The sequence below is a fragment of the Propithecus coquereli genome, unplaced genomic scaffold (assembly GCF_000956105.1).
Source record: "Propithecus coquereli isolate 6110/MARCELLA unplaced genomic scaffold, Pcoq_1.0 Scaffold216, whole genome shotgun sequence".
NCBI lineage: Eukaryota > Metazoa > Chordata > Mammalia > Primates > Indriidae > Propithecus > Propithecus coquereli.
In genome coordinates this window covers 2,594,997-2,618,353 of record NW_012146745.1, presented here as the reverse complement: position 1 = coordinate 2,618,353, position 23,357 = coordinate 2,594,997, and the positions used below count along the sequence as shown (strand labels likewise).

At 38.8% G+C, this 23,357-nt stretch overlaps 1 protein-coding gene and 1 pseudogene across 1 annotated transcript in view; one reads left to right on the top strand and one right to left on the bottom strand.

Moving 5' to 3' along the window:
• The window catches only part of RFWD2 (ring finger and WD repeat domain 2, E3 ubiquitin protein ligase), a 187,959-nt gene extending 175,855 nt beyond the window's left edge, over positions 1 to 12,104 (bottom strand). Inside the window, exon 1 of the mRNA XM_012644641.1 lies at positions 11,450 to 12,104. Coding sequence (XP_012500095.1) covers positions 11,450 to 11,868 — 419 coding nt within the window. The 5' untranslated portion in view covers positions 11,869 to 12,104. The remainder of the gene's footprint in view (positions 1 to 11,449) is intronic.
• Positions 953 to 1,435, top strand: LOC105810618 (annotated as a pseudogene).
• Positions 12,105 to 23,357: the final 11,253 nt, after the last annotated feature.

The following is a 23,357-nucleotide window of genomic DNA, read 5'->3' as shown; positions in this document are numbered from 1 at the left end:
AACACTATATATAACACACTTCAACAGAAAATGCATACTTCTACAGAAAACGCACTGAACCAAACAGTGAAAATCTGAACCACAACTTTTCCCTTGACTTTCCTTTGGCTACCAAGAAACATACTGTTGTCTGACCCAATTATTAAAGATAAAAGCATAATCTTTAAAAAGTAATATAGGTATGGTCATTAAGCAGTTGAAAAGATGCTGAAGATCACTAGTGAATAGTGGAATGCAAATAAAAACCATAATCAAATACCACTTCACACCCACTAGGTTGGCTATAATCAAAAGAAAAAGAAAAGAAAAGAATGAGCCCTTATACATTCCTGGTAGGAAATGTAAAATAGTGCAACCACTGTTGAAAACAGTTTGGCAGTTCCTCAGAAAGTGAAACACAGAATATGTCCTACCAATTACATTCCTAAGTAAATACCCCAGAAAGTAGGAAACATATGTTCAAAACTCATACATAAATGTTCATAGAAATATTATTCATAATAGACAATAAGGGGAAACAGCCCAAATGTCCATCAACTGATAAATGATTTTTTAAATGGGATCTATCCATACAATGGAATATCATTCAGCCGCAAAAAAAATAAAGTACTGATACATGTTACGATATGGATGAACCTTAGAAATACGTGAAGTGTAAGAAGCTAGGTCACAAAAGACCATATACTGTATGATTCCATTTGTATGAAATGTCTAGAACAGGCAAATCCATAAAGACAGAAAGTAAATCAGTGATCACCAAGGGAAGAGGAGGAGAGTGACTGCTTAATGGGTATACGGTTTCTTTTTGGGCTGATAAAAATGTTCTGTATTTAGACATTAGCGATGGCTGCACAACACTGTGACTGTACTAAAACCCACAGAATTGTACATTTTAAAATGGTTAAAAAGCTTCCTTTCAGCTAGAGACGCCATCTTCCAGAAATCCACCAAAATGACAAACACAAAGGGAAAGAGGAGAAGCGCCCAATACATGTTCTCCAGGCCTTTTAGAAAACATGGAGTTGTTCCTTTGGCCACATACATGCAAATCTATAAGAAAGGTGATACTGCAGACATCAAGGGAATGGGTACTGTTTGAAAAGGCCTGCCCCACAAATGTTACCATGGCAAAACCGGAAGAGTCTACAATGTTACCCAGCATGCTGCTGGAATTTTTGTAAACAAAAAAGCTAAGGGCCAGATTCTTGCCAAAAGGATTAATGTGAGTATTGAGCACATTAAGCACTCAAAGAGCCAAGATAGCTTCCTGAAACGTGTGAAGGAAAATGATAAGAAAAAGAAGGAAGCCAAAGGGAAAGGTACCTGGGTTCAACTGAAGTTCCAGCCTGCTCCACCGAGAGAAGCACACTTTGTGAGAAGCAATGGAAAGGAGCCTGAGCTGCTGGAACCTATTTCCTATGAATTCGTGGCATAAGCAATGTAAAATACAAGAGGTTCCGGACTATAAAAACGTTTCTTTTCATTATATACAAGTGTGGTGTCCCCTTCCCGAAAGAAATATTTAAAGCAAATTTTAATTGTGTCCTAAAAAAATAAACAAATAAAGTGGTTAAAATGGTGAATTTTATGTTGTATGAATTTTACTTCTATTTCCTAAACAAAAGGAACAGACAGCTAATACTTCTGGCTATCAGGGAGTAACAGAATGGATCCTACAGAATGGAAGCAACGCACTACTGCAAAACTCTTACCTCGTATGTGAAATGATATATTACTTGAAGGTAGAACGTGCAAAGTTAAAAAAATGAGTATTGTAAACCTCAGAACAAGCACTCCCCGCTAAACACACACTATCACTAATAAGCCAATAGTAGAAATAAAACGGAAATATTAAAAATATCCAATTAATCCAAAAGAGAGCAGGAAAGGACGGGAAAAAAAGAAAAAAGGAATAGAAGGGACAAACAGATGACAAACAGCAAACAGGATAGCACACACAAAACCAAGCACAACATAGTTACGTTAAAATGAAAACAGTCCAACTGATCCAATCAAAAGGCAGATTATCAGTTTAAATAAAAAGGGAAGACTCAACCATACACTGTCTACAAGAAACCTACTTTAAATATTAAAACACAGACATAATAGAAGTGAAAGATTAAAAAAAAAAAACACGTAAACACTTAATGAAAAGAAAGCTGAAGAGGTTATATTAACATTAGACTAAGTAGATTTCAGAACAAGGAATATTACCCGGAATAAAGAGTGACATTTCAAAACGAAAAGGGATCAATTCTCCAACTCTAAATATGTGTGAGCTTCAAACTACACAAAGCAAAAGCTAACAAACCTAAAAGGAGACATAGCTAAATCTACAATTATAGTTAGATTAAGGACTTAATCAATAATTGATGGTACAAGTATACAGAAAATCAAGAGGGATATACAGAACTTAAATATCAATCAACTTGACTATTTGCCATTTACAGAATATTCTAGCCTGCACACAGAATACTCATTTTATTTTCAAGTGCATACTGACCATTAGCTAAGCCAAAGCTTATAGTGGACCATGACACAAGTCTCAAAAAATTTAACAGGTCTGAAATCATACAAAGTATATCTCTGAACAAAGCTAATCTGTACTAGAGATCAGTAACAGAACGCTACCCAGAAAATTCTGATTTAGAAATTAAACACACTTCTAAATAATTCATCGTTCAAATAAGAAATCAAAAGGGAAAAGAGAAAGTATTTTAAACTCAATGAAAATTAAAAGATACATCTAAAGTAGGGATTAGAAAGGGGAACTGATAGGATTAAATGTTTTTATTAGAAAAGAAGGCCAAAAATCAACAGTCTAAGCTTTCATATTAAGAAATCACAAAAAGAAAAGATGAAACTCCAAGTATGTAGAAGAAAAGAAATCAAAAAGTAAAACTGAAAATCGGTGGAATAGAAAATGAACAGACTATATAAAAAATTAATAATACCAAATCTGGTTATGAAAAGATTAATAGAACTGACAATTCTTTAGCTTAAGTGTTCAAGGAAAAAAAGAAAGACAGCAACATAAATTATCAGTATCAGAAACAAAAGGTGGGACATCTTTCCAAATCCTCGACATTAAAAGAATAAGGTAATATTATAAACTTTATGTCAATAAATTTAACAACTTGGGTGAAATGGACAAATCTCTTAAACTACTAAAGCTCAAGAAATATAGAACTTGAATAGGTCTTTCTCTATTAAAGAAACTGAATTAGTAATTAAAAACCTTCCCACAAAAAACTATGGCTTCACTGGTAAATTCTACGAACCACTTAAGGAAGAATGCCAATTTCATACAAATTCTTTCATCTCCTTTTAGAAGCCAGCATTACCCTACCATGAGGTATGGGCTAAATTGTATTTCTATCCCTCCCAAAAGAAAATTTCTTTTTGTTTTTTCTTTTTTTATATTCAGGAGACACTCCACAGCAGAAAATCCCTTTGTTGAAGTCCTAACTCCCACTATCTTAGAATGTGACTGCATTTGGAGATTAGATCTTTAAATAAATAATCAAGGTAAAATAAAGTCATGTGGGTGGGCCCTAATTTAATATGACTGGTATCCTTATAAGAACGTTTATGACACAACACATAGACTGAGGGGTGACCATGTGATGACACAGCAAGAAAGTGACCATCTGCAAGCCAAAAAGAAGAACTATCAAATCTGTCTACACCTTGTTTTGTACTTCCAGCCTCTAGAACTATGCTAAAATAGATTTCTTTTGTTTATACCACCTATTTTGTTATGGAAGCCTAGCAAACTAATATACTCTGATGTGAAAACCAGAAAAAAATATTACAAGAAAACCACAGACCAATATCATCCATGAAGAAAGAAGCAAAAAAAATCCTTTTAAAAAAATAGCAAATCAAATATATCCATTAATCTGTTTTTTAAATCAGGCATACAAATTGAAAAGAAAGAAGTATAACTATTTACAGGTAACGTGATTGTCTTCTTAGAAAATCCCTTAAGTTCTACCCAAAACTGTTAGAACTAATATGTGAATTTAAAGTTTCGCAAAGCCAGGCATGGTGGCATGTGCCTATAGTCCTCAGGAGGCTGAGGTAGGGGGACCCCCTTGAGACCAGGAGTTTGTGTCCCGTCTGGGCAACATAGCAAGATCCCATCTCTTAAAAAATAATAATAATAAAATTAAAAATGAAATGTGTTCTACAGTTCTTACAATATGCAAAAAAATAAAGTTCACAAAATACAAGGTCAATATACAAAAATAAATTGTTTACATACTAGCAACAATTAGAAATTGAAATTAAAAGAACATTTAGAACAGCATCAAAACATAATATTCAGTAGTAAATTTAACGAACTATGATGCAAAACTCAACACTGAAAAGTATAAAACACTGCTAAGAGAAATTAAAGAAGACCTAAACAATTGGAGAAATAGAGTATGTTCATGGTTCAAAAGACTCAACAATGTTAAGATACCAAGTCAAATTGAGTCACAGATTCAAAGTAACACCAATTAAAATCCTACATCCCTTTTGTAGAAATTGACAAGCTACTAATAAATCTAAAATTCACATGGAAATGCAAAGAACTTAAATAACTAAAACAACTTTGAAATAAAGGAACAAAATTACACTCCTGTTTCCAAGACTTACCATAATGATATGGTAATCAAGACAATGAGGTACTAATGTAGGGATTAACATACAGATCAATGGAACAGAATAAAAATTCAAGAAATAAATTCATACATATGTGGTAAATTTTTGAGAAAGGTGCCAAGAAAATTCAATGAGCAAAGACGGTCCTTTCAACAAACGGTGCTGTGATAATCAGATATCCGTGGGGGTTAGAGAAGTCTTCAATTCTTACCACACACTGTATAGAAAAACTAACTTGAAATGCATCATAACTATAAGACAACTATAAATCTTCTAGAAGAAAATATAGAAGAAAATTTTTTGTAACTTCCCCTTAGTAATTTCTTAACAAGGACACAAAATTCACAAACAATAAAAAAATCAATGAATAAATTGGACTTAATCAAAATGTAAAACTTTTATACTTCAAAAAAACTATTAAGAAAATGAAAAGGTAAACAATAAATTGGGAGAAAATATCACAATACACAGGTCTTTATATAACCAGAATACATAAAGAACTCTTACCATGCAATATGACACACAATTTAAGAGAAAAAATGGGCAAAAGATTAGGACACTTCACAAAAGCGAAAAGTGTAAATGAAAAGCAAATGAAAATATGTTCAACATCATTATAAGACAATAAGATCCCACTACATACCCACTAAAACAACTAAAATTTAAAAGACTGAAAACACCAAGTCTTGGCAAGGCAGTGAAACAAATGGAACTTTCATACATTGCTGGTAGAAATGTAAAATGGTATAGCCTCTTTAGAAATAGTTTTCCAGTTTTTTAAACATACACTTGCCATAGAACCCAGAAATCCACTTCTAGATATTTACCCAAGAGATGTAAAGACATGTCTACATGAAAACCTGAATGTGAATGCTTACTGCAGCTTTATTCATAATAGCCAAAAACTAGAAACAAAGAAACAACTCACGTATCTTTTAACTAGCAAATAAGCAATTCATGTTATATACATATGATGGAATACTACCAAGCAATTAAAAGAAAATATCAGTAATATTTAACAATACATTCAACATCACTGTATCTCAAAAACATCATACCAAATGGGAGAAGCCAGACACAAAAGACTACATACTGAAGGACTCCATGACTATGAAATTTGAGAGGAAAAAAAAAAAAAACACAACAGTGATAGAAAGCAGATCACTGGTTGCGAAGTGTCAGATGTGAGGGTAGAAGACAGAGTGTGGGCACAAATGAATTTTCTTGAAATGTACCAAATCTTGATTAGGGTTGTGGTTGTATAGGTGTATTCCTTTGTCAAAGCTCGTTGAACTATACACTTAAAACCGGTGACTTATTTTATGCAAATAATATCCTAATAAAGCTGATTTTAAACAAAATCAGCCTCTAATTAAAGGCAAGGTAATACAGTGGTTAAGAACTTGAGCTCTGAGCCAGTATGTCTGAATATAAATACTGTCATTACCATTATTAAATGTGTGAAATGAGACAAATTACATAATCTCTCTGGGCCTCATTTCCTTTATCTACAAAATGGGAACTATGAGAGTACCTATACCAAACAGTTGTGAAGATTAAACAAGTAATGTAAAAGCCTCAAAATAGTGCCTGGCAAGTAACAGCAACTTATATTTGAGCACTTACTATGTATGTCTATCCGGAACCAATTGTTAGTATAACACATTCAATCTTCACTTTAGAGTGGAATCGGAATTTACTAACTATAAGTCTCAGATATCTTAAAGAGCTCCCAAAACAGTCATCTGTAATTTACAAAGCCCACTTTTGTCTCATTATCTCTATTACAGCCAAACGCTCACCCCTGAACTAATACTGAGGGCAGAGGATTCCAATGCACTAGATTATTTGGGCCAGGATCATGTGTTCCAACTCTGAGTTTGGGGAAGGAGCGTACCCACCCCAAATCACAGACTAGAAAAAAGCATGGATCCCCAAAGGTTACACAAGAGATAGAATAAACAGAAATCAGACCACCTATTGCAATCCACCCTTTACTCTATGTATTAAAAGAAACAGACAAAATCAGTTCATGAAGTTGTGAAAAATGAAAGAACTTATATTTGAGGATATGAAAAAAAAACATGTTATTCTCAATGAAAATATTATTTGAGAAGGTAGGGAGCTATATGAACAGAACCTGGCACATACATATTAATATATGAAGAAAGACAGGGCAAAGAAAAAGCATGGTGGAGGGCAAAAATGGGGGTGGGGAAACACCAACAGTACCAGGTCAAGAATTTAAAAAGCATTTTATATTAATTGTTTTTAAGAGACGCGGTCTTGCTATGTTGCCCAGGCTGGACTAGAACTCCTGGTTAAAGTGATCCTCCTGCCTCAGCCTCCAAGCAGCTGGGACTACAGGCATGCAACACTGCACCCAGCTTAAAAAGCATTTTATTTTGTGTACAGGTTGAATATCCCTAATCTGAAAATTCAAAATCCCAAATGCTCCAAAATCTGTAACTTTTTAAGTGCTGACATGACACTCAAAGGAAATACTCATTGGAGCATTTTGAACTTCGGATTTTTGGATTAAGGATGCTAAGGATAATTCAAATATTGTAAAATTCAAAAAAATCTGAAATCTTCTGTTCCCAGGCATTGGATAAAGGATACTTGACCTGTAAATTTTACTAGGAAAGAGAAGATTGGCTAATTTCACTATCAAAAAAGTCTTTCCTCCCAATCTGTGGAAGTTTTCTGAGGAAAAGCGTTGGTTAAAATAATTACATAAAACAGAAAACAATCACCATCAAGAACAAACATACGGCCGGGCATGGTGGCTCACGCCTGTAATCCTAGCACTCTGGGAGGCTGAGGCAGGAGGATCGCTTGAGCCCAGGAGTTTGAGGTTGCTGTGAGCTAGGCTGCCGCCACGGCACTCTAGCCCAGGCAAGAGAGTGAGACTCTGTCTCAAAAAAAAAAAAAGAACATACAAAACATACATATACAAGGAGGAACAGTCAGCAACAAGGTTTAAGGTTGCAGTTACTTTGATAGCAATTCTTAGATGAAATATGATTACCTATGTAATGTTGGTTCATTATCAGAAAAGGTACAAAGACTTATAAAAGGAAAAGATTACTAATCAACACATCCTTTAGTAAAAGGCCAATTAAATCTTCCACTTACTTTCCTAACTATCAAAGATGTAATATCCCATAACTGAGTGACTTTCACAATTTTTTAACCCTGACACCCAGTAAGAAATATGTTGCTCATACCAAAAGTTTCATCGAACCTTATTATCTTTATTATAACAGGTTCTACGATATCTCCTATTTCACTTTTTAATATTCTGAAAAACATAGTAACAAAAATGGTCAACGGCTTTCATCTTTAGCACTAAATGTGATCAATAGGTAACAGCTACACAAAGTGCTATGTTAAGGACTTTCAGACAACAACTAAATTCATTACAGTATTTAACATCTGCCATAGTACTAAGAAAAGGGAACGGTATTAACATCTGCCATGGTACTAAGAGATGCAATGATGCCAGGTTATGTATTATAATCATGTGGTTAAAAGTCTGTCTTTACATTAAATCATGAGCTCCTTAAGAATAAAGAGTGTGTCTTAGTTTGACACAAAATAGGCAGTCACATATTTATTCAATAGTAGATCTATTTAATGTGGTAGATCCTAATTATTTTCTGTAGAGCAGGTGATTAAAAGTCAACCTTCCCACAAGGAGCTTACTACCAACTTGCAAACACATATTAATGTTTCTGCTACAACTTGAAAAATAACTGGAACTTGCAGAGGTAGAAAAGGTCATTTCAGATAGTTGGCAGTAACAGAGAGGCAGCAGTTATGTTACAGAATAAAAGAAAGTCACATTAAAAGAAAGAAAGTCAACTTCCAAATACAGGCTAGATTCATAGTTTAATTAAACGGGCCAAATAAGAAAAATTTGAAAAAAAATCAAAGTAACAAAAACTGCCTTTCAATGCTGAAGATTTATCCAATGTCAAAGTAAATACTACTCTCTCCTATACCACAGATTCTCCATCGATAAAACACTTAAAATTATCTGCAACTTGATATTTTCAATTCTTTGTGTGAAATAAAATATTAAAATACAAACTATAAATCCCTAAAATGTTTATCAATTCTTCAATCAAATATAAACTTACTTTCAAATATGACATAAGTCAGGAGAGGCCAATATGTGTTACTGAAATTAGGTATGTGACTATTTAAATCAACTGTTCTTAAGGAGGGGAGGAGGCCATGTCCTTATTACCAGGTGAGCATTTGTAAACTACACTGCCCACCCCAGCCTCAAATTCTGGTATGTCCCCTTGGGATGTGGGCAGGCAGGGAAAGGAAGAAGTTAGGGATAAAAACATTTATCTCATGTGATTATGAAACAGCTGCTTCTCTCTAATCTATGTCATTTAAGAACCACTAAGCTAAATACATGTACTTACAGATCTGAAATTTTCTAACTGCAAACAAAGAAAGCAGTAAGTTGAGAATCAGGAGATCTGAGTTCTCATTTTTGTCCTTACCTGCCAATCTGAAACAAAATTACTTCTCTGTGCTTCGATGGGAATATATTAGCATTATATTAAAATAACATGAAATGTGAAGTATAAGCGTATCTTTAAAATGTCCTGTAGATAAATAAGGAATTATCATCATTATTTGAGGCCCAAGTTATTTGAACTTGGGCCTCAATCAGACATAAAAGCATAGAGTAATTTGACCTCGAGGCATACAAAACAAAACCAACCACTCAGAACCAATCAGAAATGAAAAGGATTCCTTGGGCCTTGCCTAATCCAAGTCTTCCTACCGAATTCGCCACAATCAAACCAGGCTTGAGTCTTCAAAACAGACTCTCATTAATTAATTCTCCTGAATATTCAACCTTACCAGAAAAAGAAATAACAGACTAATGAGATTCTTAGACAGAAAATAAAATACTTAGAATTTTTAACTAAAGATTTTCATTAGATGCTTCCACACTGGAATATAAAAAATAATTTAAGCAAATGGTTAGGACTCACACTACACCGACTCCTTTTAGAGACAGGGTCTCACTCTGTCACCCAGGCTGGTTTGCAGTGGCACAGTCACAGCTCACTGCAACCTCGAACTCCTGGGCTCAAGCGATCCTCCCGCTTCAGCCTCCCAAGTTGCTGGGACTACAGACACGAGCCTCCACTCCTGTCCTGAAATTTTTAAAAATTAGGTGATGAACTAATAAAATTTTAACAATCTTACTCCTAAACATAAAATCAGTGTCTCCAATTCTGTACAACAGCCTATATTACGTTGAAATTCATAAGGTGCCTGGCAGACAGTGAATGTCAAATATCTGTGGAATGACTGAGTGACTCTTATTTCTCACATCTTTTACACTATTTTAGTGCACCCAGATGGATGCTAGCATGTTTGTTTACTTCAAATGTACTAAAAATTGAAATGCAAACAGTAGCTAAAAAGACAAGTAAATTCTGCAAACCCCCACTTTGTTCTATTACCTTCTACCATATCACGTGGCACTCTCAACCGTGCAGAAGTGCAAACCCATATCAGACCCAACCATAAACTGCTTAATTTATCAACAATCACAATTACAACCCAAAAGTTTTGATGAAAAATAAATTCTGAATTCAGAATAAAGACAAAAGCAGAAATATGAATAAAGACATCGTTATTTTTCTGCAAGAACTAGCAACTGTAATTCTAATCAATAACTTTCCTAATAATTCCAACTTCTAACCCTATCATATTTACTAACGCCAACTCAGACCATCTTCAAGCCTAAAATGAATCAACTTCCCTCATAATGACTGTGCGAGCCAACTTCCTACATCACTGATATTCCAACTCTATCAAAAATTTCCTCCAGAGGAAAAGCACAAACCACCACTAGCTCCTAACAACCGAAAAACAATTACTCTCTCATAATCCTACCAACAATATCTAAAATCCAATGGAAATCTCAGAACACTCACAGGAAGGCAACTGACACCACCTTTCGCTTAATATGACTAACCCTTCTGTGTCAAACAGCATGACCGAATACTACTCTTTATCGTTCAAGATGCCAACTTTGACGACAAAACGTCCATACCCAGCGTTTCTCAAGTCGGAAGTTCGAGTACACTCTGTTACGATGTGGTGCATCTGACACGAGTGATACTTAATAAATGCGGTTCCCTCTTTCAAGACACTTAGCTGAGAAGTGGAATTTTCTGCGAACGGACTGACTTCAGCAGCCTCAACAGCAGACTTACAAGTGGCCTACCCTTTCAAATGGGAGAAGAGAAATATTTACACACACCACGACGGGTACTTACATTACAAACTGCTTCCTAAAACACCCGTACCCACGTTTCATCACCTACCATACTTCGAATAAGCAAATTCTGACGACAACTCCATCCCTCTGAATCTCAGGAAGCTTAAGCCTCTCCCTTTCCAAATTTAATTCACCTCAACAACTACTCCGGACAGACTAGGTACCTAATTCATCAGACAGCCAACACGTTCGAGAGACAACCTCCTTGCCCAACTTTCCCCTTTTATCCAAACCATTCCCTTGACCTTCCACCTCCTCCCCTCACTTCCTCCTCCCCCGCCTCGAGACCCCGACATTCCCCCGCCCCACCGACCAGGAGCCTGAATGTTCCCCAAACGCTCGAATCCCTCTGCAGACACCACCGCGGTGCCGGTATCCCGAGCTCTCCGGCAGGCCACCCTCGCACCGGAGCCCACCAGCCCAAGCAGCAGAAACTCGTAATTCAGCGAGGAGGGGACCGCTCTTCAAACCTACCATACGAAGTCGTTGCTTTTGTCCTCGTAGGAGTTGATGAGCCCGTTGCAGAGCGGGGCGAGCAGAGGTCGCTTCCTGCTGCCGCTGCCTACACTGGAGCTGCTCCCTCCTACGCCGGCGCTGGGCCTGGCCGCGCAGCTGAGCCGGGACAGGCCCGCGGACACCGCCCCGCCGCCGCTCCCGCCGCCGCTGCCCGACACGGCGGCCGCCACCAACACAGGCCGCACCGGGGCGCCGCCGCCGCCCGAGCCCGCGGCCTGGGCCGCCCCGCCGGACACCAGCGCCGCCGCCGAAGCCGCCACGGAAGGGGGCGACGGGGAAGAGGATAAGGACGAGGAGGCGGAAGTCACCGAGGAGGCCGCCGAGGAGCCAGGGCTCGTCCCAGCGGAGCCCGACCCGGCCTGGCGGCTACCAGACATTGTGATTCCCTCCCCTCCGGCCGGGCGCTCGGAGGAGAGGGACCGCGACCGCGACCCTCCGCCGCCTCCCCTCCCTTCCACCTCAGTGCATCCTGAGGACGCCGCCGCGCCGGGAGGTGGGGCTGAGGAACAATAAAGTTGGTTTTTTTAAGGCAACCACACAACAGCGTCCGACGGGAGGGGGCGGAGGAAACTAAAAAAGCAGAGTACGAGCCACTACCGCTGTCTAGGCCGCCGCCGCCGCGGGCCCCGCCGCAGCCAACCCCGGCGCGCCGAGGCGGCCGTGCGCGCGCGCGCGAGCGGCGGAAGGGGCGGGAGCGGCGGGGGATACAACTTGGGACGCAGCCGGGCGGCGTTCAGACACGCAAGGCGCGCCCGCGGCGGCGGCGGTTCCCTGGCGCCGGGAGTCTCCCGGTCTCAAGCTGTTCTTCTTCGTGTCGTACCGGAGGGCAGGTCGTCTAACGGAGTGAAAGGGTAGAGGAGGGTAGAACGAATGGCAGGGATGGTGGGTAGTTTAAAGGTCCGGGGTGGGGGGAGGGGGAAAGCACTCAAAAAGCGACTGCGCACGCGCGCCCCGGGCGCGGACGCTCGCGGGTTACCCAGGGTATCCGCCCCAGGCCGCGAAGAGCCGCGCCGACGCGGAGTCGCTGTGCTACGCATGCGTGCGCGCGAACCGCGTTCCTGAACGGGAAGAGGGAGCCGTCCCTGCCTCTGGAGGAGCAGGCACTGTCATCCAATGGCAGGGCGCGACAGGTGCTTCCGAGTCTGGGAATGAATGTGCTGTAAACTGGGAGCACGGAAAGAACCTGGAAGCTCGGAACAGGTGTAAAGAGCGGTGCACCGAGCCCGCGTCTCCTGGCTCTGCTGTTACTCATCCCACAGCTGTGTGAGGAATAAATTAAGAGGAAGTCAGTGAAAAGTGATTTTTAGATTGCAGACGTTGTAGCAAGTGTTACCAATTTTATTCAAGCATGACCTCACTCCTGTATTTTAAAAGTTGTTTGCCAAATTGAACATACTAATGGGAAAACAGATTATACTTCATCAGCCCACAGCTCGGTTGGAACCTCGACTTAATGTGGATCTGATATAATAATTGTAGCTTTAAACAAGGAAACGTGGCGTTTAATACCACCAGAAAATGTGCAGCTTCCGGTAGGCTTTTTGGAATATTGAAAATTGATTACATGTTTTCATTTGCCACTTTGAGAATTCCTAAGATTTGGGGGAATGGAAGTTAGAAACAGCTGACTTGTATGATTTTCCGTATCCTTTTCAATTCTATCGTTCTATGATTCTTAGAGGAAATGATCACAGATTAATTTTGTCTTGAGTGTTGAAGAAGCCTATAGGAGTGACGAGGGGCTTTCCCTAGGAAAACTATTCATGCTGAGGGGGCAGGGCCAATGAAGCACTTAAACAAAGGCAACCCAGACCTAGCCATTCATCGGGGCAGTAAACTGTCATAGGGCTGCCACACTCCTCAGCTCTGTCTTAGCTGCTCACCCTTCAATTCCCAGCATCTTGGGTTTAACTTAGGTCTCTCTTCAGAATGGCATAGGAATGGGCTTATCGGATTTCCAAAAACTGACCTTATTGTAAAAATATTCCCTCATCCAACCCCTTGTTTAAATTCACGTTCAGAACCCAACTAAAATGTGAAGCCTTCCTGACTGTCCTTGGCAGAGACAGTTGCACCCTTCTTTGTGCTCCTGGAATATTTTGTTTGCACTTATAACATTGTATTTTAATGGTTTATATGATTCTTCTCCACTAGCCTTTCAGCTTTATATTGTACTCAATGCCTGGCCTATGATGGGTGCTTAGTAAATATTTCTTTACTAACAGATGAATAAAGCTAGTGATCATCTAATTTTTATTTTAATTATTTGTTTAATATTGGTCTTTCCAACTAAATCGTAAGCTCCATAAAAGCAAGGACCATATTGGTTTTCATTGGGCATTAAATAATTATTTGATGAAGGAATGCATACATAAGTGAATGTAATGAATTTTATGAGTATTTATTGAACACTTACTATGCACAAGCCTGGACTAGACAAGGAGGAGAAAGAATTTTATAAAACATTACTTCTACATTCAGGAAGCTAATGGAGTAATTGAGGAATTAGAAAAAGATAAGTAATGATACCAAGGAACACATGCTAAATGCTTAATGAGTAAAGCAGAGAATCACCGTAGAAGCTGAAGCAAAAGCAAGTTCCAGCCATGCTGGTGGGGGAAGGAATTAGACTTTAAGAGAAAAATATGGTTTGCTCAATAATAAAGATAATTAGAGTCATAAGCCCAGAAAATAAGTAAAAATGTTTAAATCAAGTTCAGATATCTATTTGATAGTGATAGAAGAGTTTATCTAGGAGAATTCATCTGAGGGCCAGATTTTAAAGAGTCTTGAATCTAGTTTGGAAAACAGCCAATAAACATTTGGAAATGTCGACCTAAGTAACAAACCCAGAGAGGCTCTCTGAAAGAAAGATATTTACTTGGGGATAAAGCATTGCAAGGAAAATGCTGATGGCATAGTAAACTACTATGTGTGTTCAGGGAGATGAAAGAAGACAAAAGTTTTTAAAAAAAAAAGGATTATATAATTGTTTCGAAATAATTACCCTGGGCTACGAAGATCAAAAACAAGGGTGATGCCAGTCCAAGATTGGACAGGCATTTGCTGGGCAGATGTCCTTGCAGAAGTATTTTTTTTGTGTGTAAGGTTGCCATGGCCTTTGTGCACAATTCCACAATCTTGCAGTCTCTTGAGATAGTTTTTGTTACCAGGCATATAAGCATGAGACCTCTTTCTTCATGTCCTTCACTGGCTCTGTTTGTCAGCGTTTTCTTAACATTAGTGACTCCATTTTTCTTTTCTTTTTAGAGACAGAGATCTTACTTTGTTGCCCAGGCTGGAGTGCAGTGGCTATTCATAGGTGAGGTCATCATGCATACAGCCTCGAATTCTTGAACTCCAGCGCTCCTCCTGCCTCAGCCTCCTAAGGAACTGGGACTACAGGTGCCCTCCACCACATCTGTTGTGATTCCATTTTGACTCTGACAATTTTCACAGAAACAAGAAGGCATCGAGTGGGGTAAAAACATTTATAATGTTTTAAAAATTAAGTTTTCAGCAGATTAATCCTTCAAAAGAAGTGGGAAATTAGGAGCAAAAAGACTAATTAGGAAAAAATTAAATCAGTAGACATAAATGATAAGATTCTAGATTAGGATGGTGACAAAGTAAGAATATTCCGAGAAAAACACTAAAGAATCTACAGGATTAAGTTACTCTCTGTAAAAGAATCTTTAAGATCCTGAGGGCATGTCCCATGTCTGTCTTGTTCATCATTGCCTTTTCCAGTGCTTGGCATGATGGCCAATATGTTAAGTAAAAATGGTGGAATACAAAGAGTAAGGAATGACTCCAACAAAGACTTCTGGGATAACAGTAGGATGATGACATTGGAGACATCCAATAGATGTTGTAGTTTTAAATATGTTGAGTGAGTGAGGATGAAAAAATGCTCAAGAAAGCATATCCAGGCAATGATCAAAAACACAGGGCTAAGGCCCAGACAACATTCAGCACATCAGAGAAATATTTGGAAATTAGTAAGGGGATAGTATATCAATCATGAGATAGTTATTAAGGACCTATTACTTGGTGAATGTATTGCCACATCCATGATTCTCAAACATTGGTGCCAATAAGAGTCATCTACAGAGCTTGTTAAAAACTGAAGATTCCTATAGGCTTGGGATAGGGCCTGTGTATACATTTTTACCAGCACCCAGGTGAGTCTGATGCAGGTGACTAACCCTTGGAAAACACTGGTTTATAATGTAGGGAATGTAAAAATAATATGTGAAATAGTCTCTTCCTTACAGGTAGCTTGTTCAGAGGACTGCTATGATATGAATGTACCCACCAAAACTCATGCTGAAATTTAATTGCCATTGTAACAGTGTTGAGAGGTGGGACCTTTAAGAGGTGATTAGGTCATGAGGGCCCTGCCCTCATAAATGGATGAATGCCATTATCGTGGTTAGTTATTGCAGGACCGGATTCCTGATAAAAGGTTAAGTTCATCCCCCATCTTGCCTCTTTATCTTATGCTCACTTCTGCCTTCTGTCCTTTGGCCATGGAATGACCCTTCCCACATGTCAGCGCCATGCTTTTGGACTTCCCGGGCTCCAAAGCTATGAGAAATAAATTTCTGTTCTGTATAAATTGCCCATTCTGTGGTATTCTGTTATAGCAGCAGAAAACAGACTGAGATGGGACAAACAGTGATGTGACTCAGCTGATAAGTCTCCTAGGAAAAAATCGGTGCTCAGTATTACCTCTTCGGAACCTATCTTCAGTAAAAATTTGCAACAGGAAGCTGAGAGTGTGTGATGCAATAGAAGTTCCCTCTTAGATAAATGTGTAAAGACTGTTTGCAAAGTACACAGTCCTTATTAATTTCTACTGGCAAGATCTGGGAAAGCAGAAGAAAAAAAGAGGAAGCTTGACAAAACACACAAACACAAAGAAGGAAGTCAGACAACTCAGAAGAAATAACAAGTGGCAGAAGAGAAGAAAATGTTAAGAAAAATGAACATAAACGTGAAATAAAAACTAAGCCCAAATAGTTAAAAGAGTCCCATCATGTTGTTAAATATATTAATCCTGCGACCCACAAAAATGACAAGAGAAAACCCAAAGTTTTCTAACTTCAAACACTGGAGTTAAAATGGAATGGGATTATCAGGAGGATTGAACTTCCTAGACATATTTTTGAGATGTCTTATCCAAATATATAATATTTTAGGGAGACAAGGCTACTGGTTTCCATCTACAGCTAACCTTGCCCTTTGGTAATCCGTCTCCCAAAAAGCTCCTCCCTAAAAAGTTGTATCTGCCTGACTCACCTGCAGGTTTAACAATAGCTTCCTGTTAAGTTTTTTCTTTTTTTTTAAAGTTAATGTGGTTGCCATGTTAACAAATTTTTAACATGAAATAAACTAAACATGGTATTAAAAAGCTAAACTGAAAAGAAAAATCCAAAAAATTTTTCCTGTGAATGGACAGAAAATATAGAAAAGTAATTGTGAACCCAATAGTATAATAGTATCTGGCAGAAAATAATCCGTAATCTGCTGGTAAAATGAAAAGCTCCATTGCATCCATTGAAACCGGAGGTAGACTGAGACCTTTGAAGAACTGTAATTTCTTCAGTTACTATTTAAGGTTGATTTCTTTTCCAAAAATGTCTATCCCACTATTTTCATTGTGTGGAATTTCACCATTAGCCTTTATTCCTCTCCCATTCTGTGTAAAATTATAAGCACTTTTTAGAGAAGGTGAACTAAAATTACAAGCACTTTTTAGAGAAGGTAAACTAATAGCACTAAAACCTTGGTTAGTCATCATATTTTTAAAAGTTAATTTGCATTATTAAAGCACTTCTTTTGCAGACTGCTGCTAGCAATTTTAGTTAAGGCAGCTGTAAAATATGGCCTGGGCCAATCAGAAGTATTGTAACAATGAACCTATAGATAGAGGTATATGAATGTGAACACAAGTTACCGAATAGGGCTAATTCGCTTAAAAAAAGAAGAAAAGAAAAACCAACACTGACTGGAAGACATTTACTTGTTTTATACATGGTGAATCCGTATGTCTTTTATGAAGGCATGGGAAGTTTTAGATCCACTCGAAGACCATAAACCAAAACAAAATGAGGTCTAATGAATTCTTTAAGAACAGAACAATTGGTGCCATCAAGAGGTGGTATTTAAGGGCAGAAGAAAAAAAATCACCTTGCATTGAAACTAAAGCAGATAACGTCTTCTGTTCTATGGATTTGACCACCTGTGCATGTAATGTACCACAACTCAGTGATCTAGAAAAGTGTATATAGCTACAATCAAGAAATGTTTAAAACATTTTCAATGTGAGTACCTTGTCCATTATAATTTGCATCAAGACTCCTTCCTAGATGGTAAGTGATATTTTTCTGCCTAGTACCCTGAGTAGTCAAATGTAAATAATATCTTCTCTAATACCAACTCCTATCACTCCTGAAGATTAGTTTTAGTCTATATAATATGAAGTTAATATAAAACATAGGCAAGTAGACACACAAAAAAATGATGAAATGCAGTTTTAGTACTATGTGGAAAAGGAGGAAAGGAGCCAGTTTTCCTGGGGGACAAAGAGGTTATGAACTAACTTTAGTTCACGGCATGAATCCTCTATCATTACAGGTTGAGTATTCCTTATCCAAAATGCTTGGGACCAGAAGTGTTTTGGATTTTTTTGGATTTTGTAATATTTGCATTATACTTGCTGGTTGAGCATCCCAAATCCAAGTATCTGAAATCCAAAATGCTCCAACGAACATTTCCCTTTAGCAGAACATCAGTGCTCAAAACTTTCATATTTTCAGATTTGGTATACACAGCCTGTAGTACTTTACGGGTAGGGTCGTGTTTAGTAATGCCAAAAAGGGTGAGTGTTTCTGTACATGAGCAACTTGGAGGTTTCATGATAAGAAATCCAAATGGTGGCAGAGAGAGAGAATGATACATACGAGTTTTGTTTAAGGACAAGTCAGTTACGAAGAGAAGGAGTGAGTTTGAGTCCCACTCAAATTGTCTTCCAACCCAGTCCCCCTGGACTCCTGCCCGTGTTCTCAGGAGAGAAGCCTGCAATAAAAGAATCATGCCATTGAATTACAAAAGAAACTGGGAATGCTAAAGTACCACTAAATTGTTAACTTGTATAAACAAACTAGGATGAAGAACGGATACAATACGTTTGGTTAGATTTGTATCGCTTAGAAGGAAAGTTAGTTTGGAGGCATATTCTTAACCTTTGAAGGTGATAGCAGCAGTCCCCAACCTTTTTGGCACCAGGGACCATTTTCATGGAAGACAATTTTTCCACGGACCGTGTTGGGGGGCGGGGTGGGGAACGATGGTTTTGGGGTGATTGAAGCATGTTACATTTATTGTGCACTTTATTTCTATTGTTATTACATTGTAGTATATAATGAAATAATTATACAGCTCACCATAAGTTGGGGACCTCTGAAGTAGAGCAAGCATTCCTCTAACAATGTTTCTTCTTTAATCTCTTAATCAGTGTGGTAATTCTTAAATCTTACTTGCTTTATTCAGGTACAGCAGGTGTACCTTCTCTCACACCATGAGTCCTCCCATACAGAGCCCTGGGCATCTACCATTAAGCCAGTTCATCAACTGCATTTGCATTGACCAATTTATTGTGAGTTAGTAGAAACTGGTATTATCTCATCTTCAGTTTGGAAAAAGTTAGATCAAAGCAGAAAGCTACTGGCCAGAATCTTGGCACTCCATCCTGTGTTCAACTGAGGGTTGCTGAATCTGGGCTATCCCTGACATTAGTTTAGCTGATAGAGGAGCATATATTTATTTTGAGTCAGTGGAACCAAAGTCACACATAAAAATGGATTATCACACACCATTCCTTTTCTTGTTGTTGTTTTGTTTTTGTTTTTGAGACAGAATCTGCCTCTGTTACCCGGGCTAGAGTGCCGTGGTATCAGCCTAGCTCACAGCAACCTCAAGCTCCTGGGCTCAAGGAATCCTCCTGCCTCAGCCTCCTGAGTAGCTGGGACTACAGGTGCATGCCACCATGCCTGGCTAATTTTTTCTATTTTTAGCTGCCCAGCAAAATTTTTTTTTTTCTATTTTTTAGTAGAGACGGGGTTTCACTCTTGCTCAGGCTGAACTCAAACTCCTGACCTCAAGCAATCCTCCTGCCTTGGCTTCCCAGAGTGCTAGGATTACAGGCATGAACCACTGCACCCACCCTACACACCATTCCGTATTCTTCCTTTGCTGTATGATACTGCATCATTCTCAGATACTTTGTAGCAAGATGTAACTAAGTGTTGAAATACTCTTAAGAAATTACAAGCTGAATTCCATGCTAAAAACCTCAGTACCGGCATCCTCTGCATGTCAGTTACTGTGTATTTTAATATTACTTTTCTACTGCTGCCATGACAAATTGCAACAAATGAAAGAGAAACCAAACCTGCTGACACCTGATCATGGACTTCCACCCTTGAGAACTATGAGAAAATAAATTTCTGTGTTTAAACCACTCAGTCTGTGGTATCTTTTTATAGCAGCCCAGCAGGCTAGGTATAGGTATAGGTAGCCAGGAGCTATTTTTAACAATTTGAATAGAGATTATTTTCATCACAACTGTAAAATGACATGCTCAGTTTGTTTTAGTAATATAAAATGCATCTTTCTGAGAAAGATACAGAACTGGGTGGGACTTTCTTGAGAACAATATTGAGAGTTGCTATATATTTCCATTTTTTCCTCATGAGAAGGCAAAGCATAATCAAAGGTTGGTAAGAATTATGGGGAATTTGACTAAAGGTCCTAAAATAATCACTAAGAAAAAGATGGACATATTTAACATTAAGAACAATCAAAATTGAACTTCCACATATTGAAGAAAAAGGCGAGCATAAAAAGGCAAACCAAGCCACGCACAGTGGCCTACAACTGTAGTCCCAGCCACTTAGGAGGCTGAGGCAGGAAGATCCCTTGAGCCCAGGAGTTCAAGTACAGCCTGGGCAACATCGTGACCCCATCTCAAAAACAAACAAACCACAAACTGAGTAAAATTTTGCAGTAAATGAGGATGACAAATCCTAGGCCCTGTAATAGTACACACTGATTGTGTTTGGGACCCCACCATCCCTTTGCCGTACTTCCAGTGCCATTCGGGGATTTGTGCCCTTTCTTTTCAGTCCATGTGGTTCTGAACAGAGACCAACCTCCAAAACTCCAGGAAGTGTAGCATACAGTCCAGGCTTAAACTAATCAGTGAATCACATTCTTAATGCCTCCCCCACAGATTGGTTCAGGGATGGGCAAATAATTCAGACAAAAGGAACTTTTGCTGGAATATCTAGGAAGGAGAGTTTGGTGTGTTTTCATTCAATCTGAAGCATAAGAGATCTTCCTTTATACAGAGACTGAAACTTGCCACCATCTTGGTGCCATCTTGCTACCATGTGGAATCCATGAATGCCACCAACACCGAGTAAAACAGACTTAAGAAATGGAGAGAAATGAAATTATGACCACATCATTTCAGCCCTGCATCCAGCCATGCCTGATTCAGCGCTATCCCAAAATACACGGTTACACAGGCAATAAATTCCTTGACTGCAGTCATTGCACTTACTGTTGTAATTGTCAGTATTTTTCAACTAGACTCAGATTCTTGCCTGCAATGACTATGTCTTTTCCAGTCTATTCCGAGCATCTGGCAAAGTACCTGAAATATAACGGGCAGGATTAATAATTTTTTACTGAATGGATGTCGAATTAATGTGTCCTCATATTTTTAAAATGCCTTAAAGAATAAGGCAACTTCCTATGTAATTTTGAGTTTTCTTTACAACATCATGAAGATATTTTTAGTCTAGGGTGAATGCATGACTCACAGAGAGCTCACTAGTATCCTCTTAATACCTTGACTCCATATTTTTGGTGGGTGACAACATTTGATACACTTCCAAACACCCCCATAGCAACTGAAGTTTCAAAAAATATACCCAAAGGATATATTTTCATCTTTGTCAGCCACAAACTATGTATCATCTCAGATCAGGAGCCCCGGTAACAATCTGCTGTGCAAGTCCTTGTTTGGCTTTTCCTACTTGGGAGTCCTCAGTGAAATCTCCAAATTGATGTTATTCATTTGTTCATTCTTTTATCCATTCATACATTCAGTCAACGTATCCTTAATCTGTCGCTGCATAACAAACATCTATAAACTTAGAGGCTTCAATAACATCCACTTATTTAGTTAATGACCCTATAATTTGTCAATTTCTGCTGAGCTCAGCTAGGAAATTCTTCAGGTCTCACTTGGATTCCCATGTGTGTCTGTAGACTGCTGCTGAATTGGCTGGAGGCTAACTGGCCTGTGATGACCTCAGCAGGGACGGAAACAATCTGTTCCACGTGGTGTCTCCTTGTTTGATCCTGAGTATTAACTGAAGTTGAAGTATAAAACATAAAACTCTTAGGTTCAGGATGTCATGAACAGGCAATACCAAGAGAAATTACTGGTGAGACTGTGGTGTAAAAGTCAAATCTGGAGTTAATAAGGAGAGACTTTATTCGAAAGAATTATTACAATAGGGGGACGAAGACTATTGCTATAGGGAAATGCTTTGCCCACATGTCTACAAGTGACTTGAGAGTCAGGCAAAAGGAAGTCTTTTACAGAGAGAAGTAGACAAAGCTAGACAGAACCAAGTGTGGGGAATGGGCGGTGTGATCAGATAGTAGATGAGAGACTATTTTACCCTGAGTTCAGTTTATTCTCAGGACAGGCCATAGGCTGGCCCAGGATGACAGGGGGGCCAAGGTTAGGGACCCAGAGAAAGAAGAGAGCTTAACCGAAATTTTGCTAAGGAGCATTTTGTTCCAATTGATCAAAATTTTCTTCCTTTCTGTATAAAGACCCTCCTCACAGTCTGTATGTACCGGTAGTCAGAAAATGTGATTCAGGAAGACTGATGCTTAGGCAGTGTTCAGAGATGAGAAAGCATGGTTGGCTGGGCTTTTATGCTGAAACTTTGACTAGAATGGCAGCCAGGAGTCTTAACATAGATCCTATCCTTGTTTCGAAGGCTTCCTTTCAAATGCAAGCAACTTATTCACATTACTCACTTTTCACTTGAAATCGTGCTTTCCACGTGTTTTGTTTTGTTTTTACGAGGTCTCGCTATGTTGCCCAGGCTGGAATGCAGTGGAGGTTCACAGGCCCCATCGTGGCACACTATGGCCTGAAACTCCCAGGCGCAAGAGATCCTCCCACCTCAGCCTCCCTAGTAGCTAGGACTACAGGCACCCACCACCCTACCCGGCTTTCTATTTTTTAAAAACTCTTCTCAGCAGCAACATGTCAAAAAACTTGTTCTGCTTCTGGTTTTAGCTCAGAACTATAAAGAGCTTGGAAGGCATCACTCTTGTCCTGAAAACAAGAAAAAAGCTACTTTGCAATCTACTCCGCTCAAAAAATACGGTTGACCTTTGAACAACATGTTTGAACTGTGAAGGTCTGCTTATAGGCAGGGTTTTTTTTTTTTTCAACCAAATGCAAATCAAAAATGGAATATTCGTGGAATTTGATACCTAGGTATAAGAGGGCCAACTTTTCCTAAATGAGGGTTTCCACATGGCAGACTGCACGACTTGAGCATGTGCAGATTTGGGTCTTTGCAGGAGTTCCTGGAACCAATCCTCCTGTTACACTGAGGGACGTCTCTGATTAACAAACATGTATTCGGTATGCCAGGCACTGTCTTAGGTCCTACGGATAAATAAATGAGCCAGAGAGTTTCTATCTACTAAGAGATGCCCTAGGTAATCAATGAATAAAATATATAATAAAAAATTAAGAAAT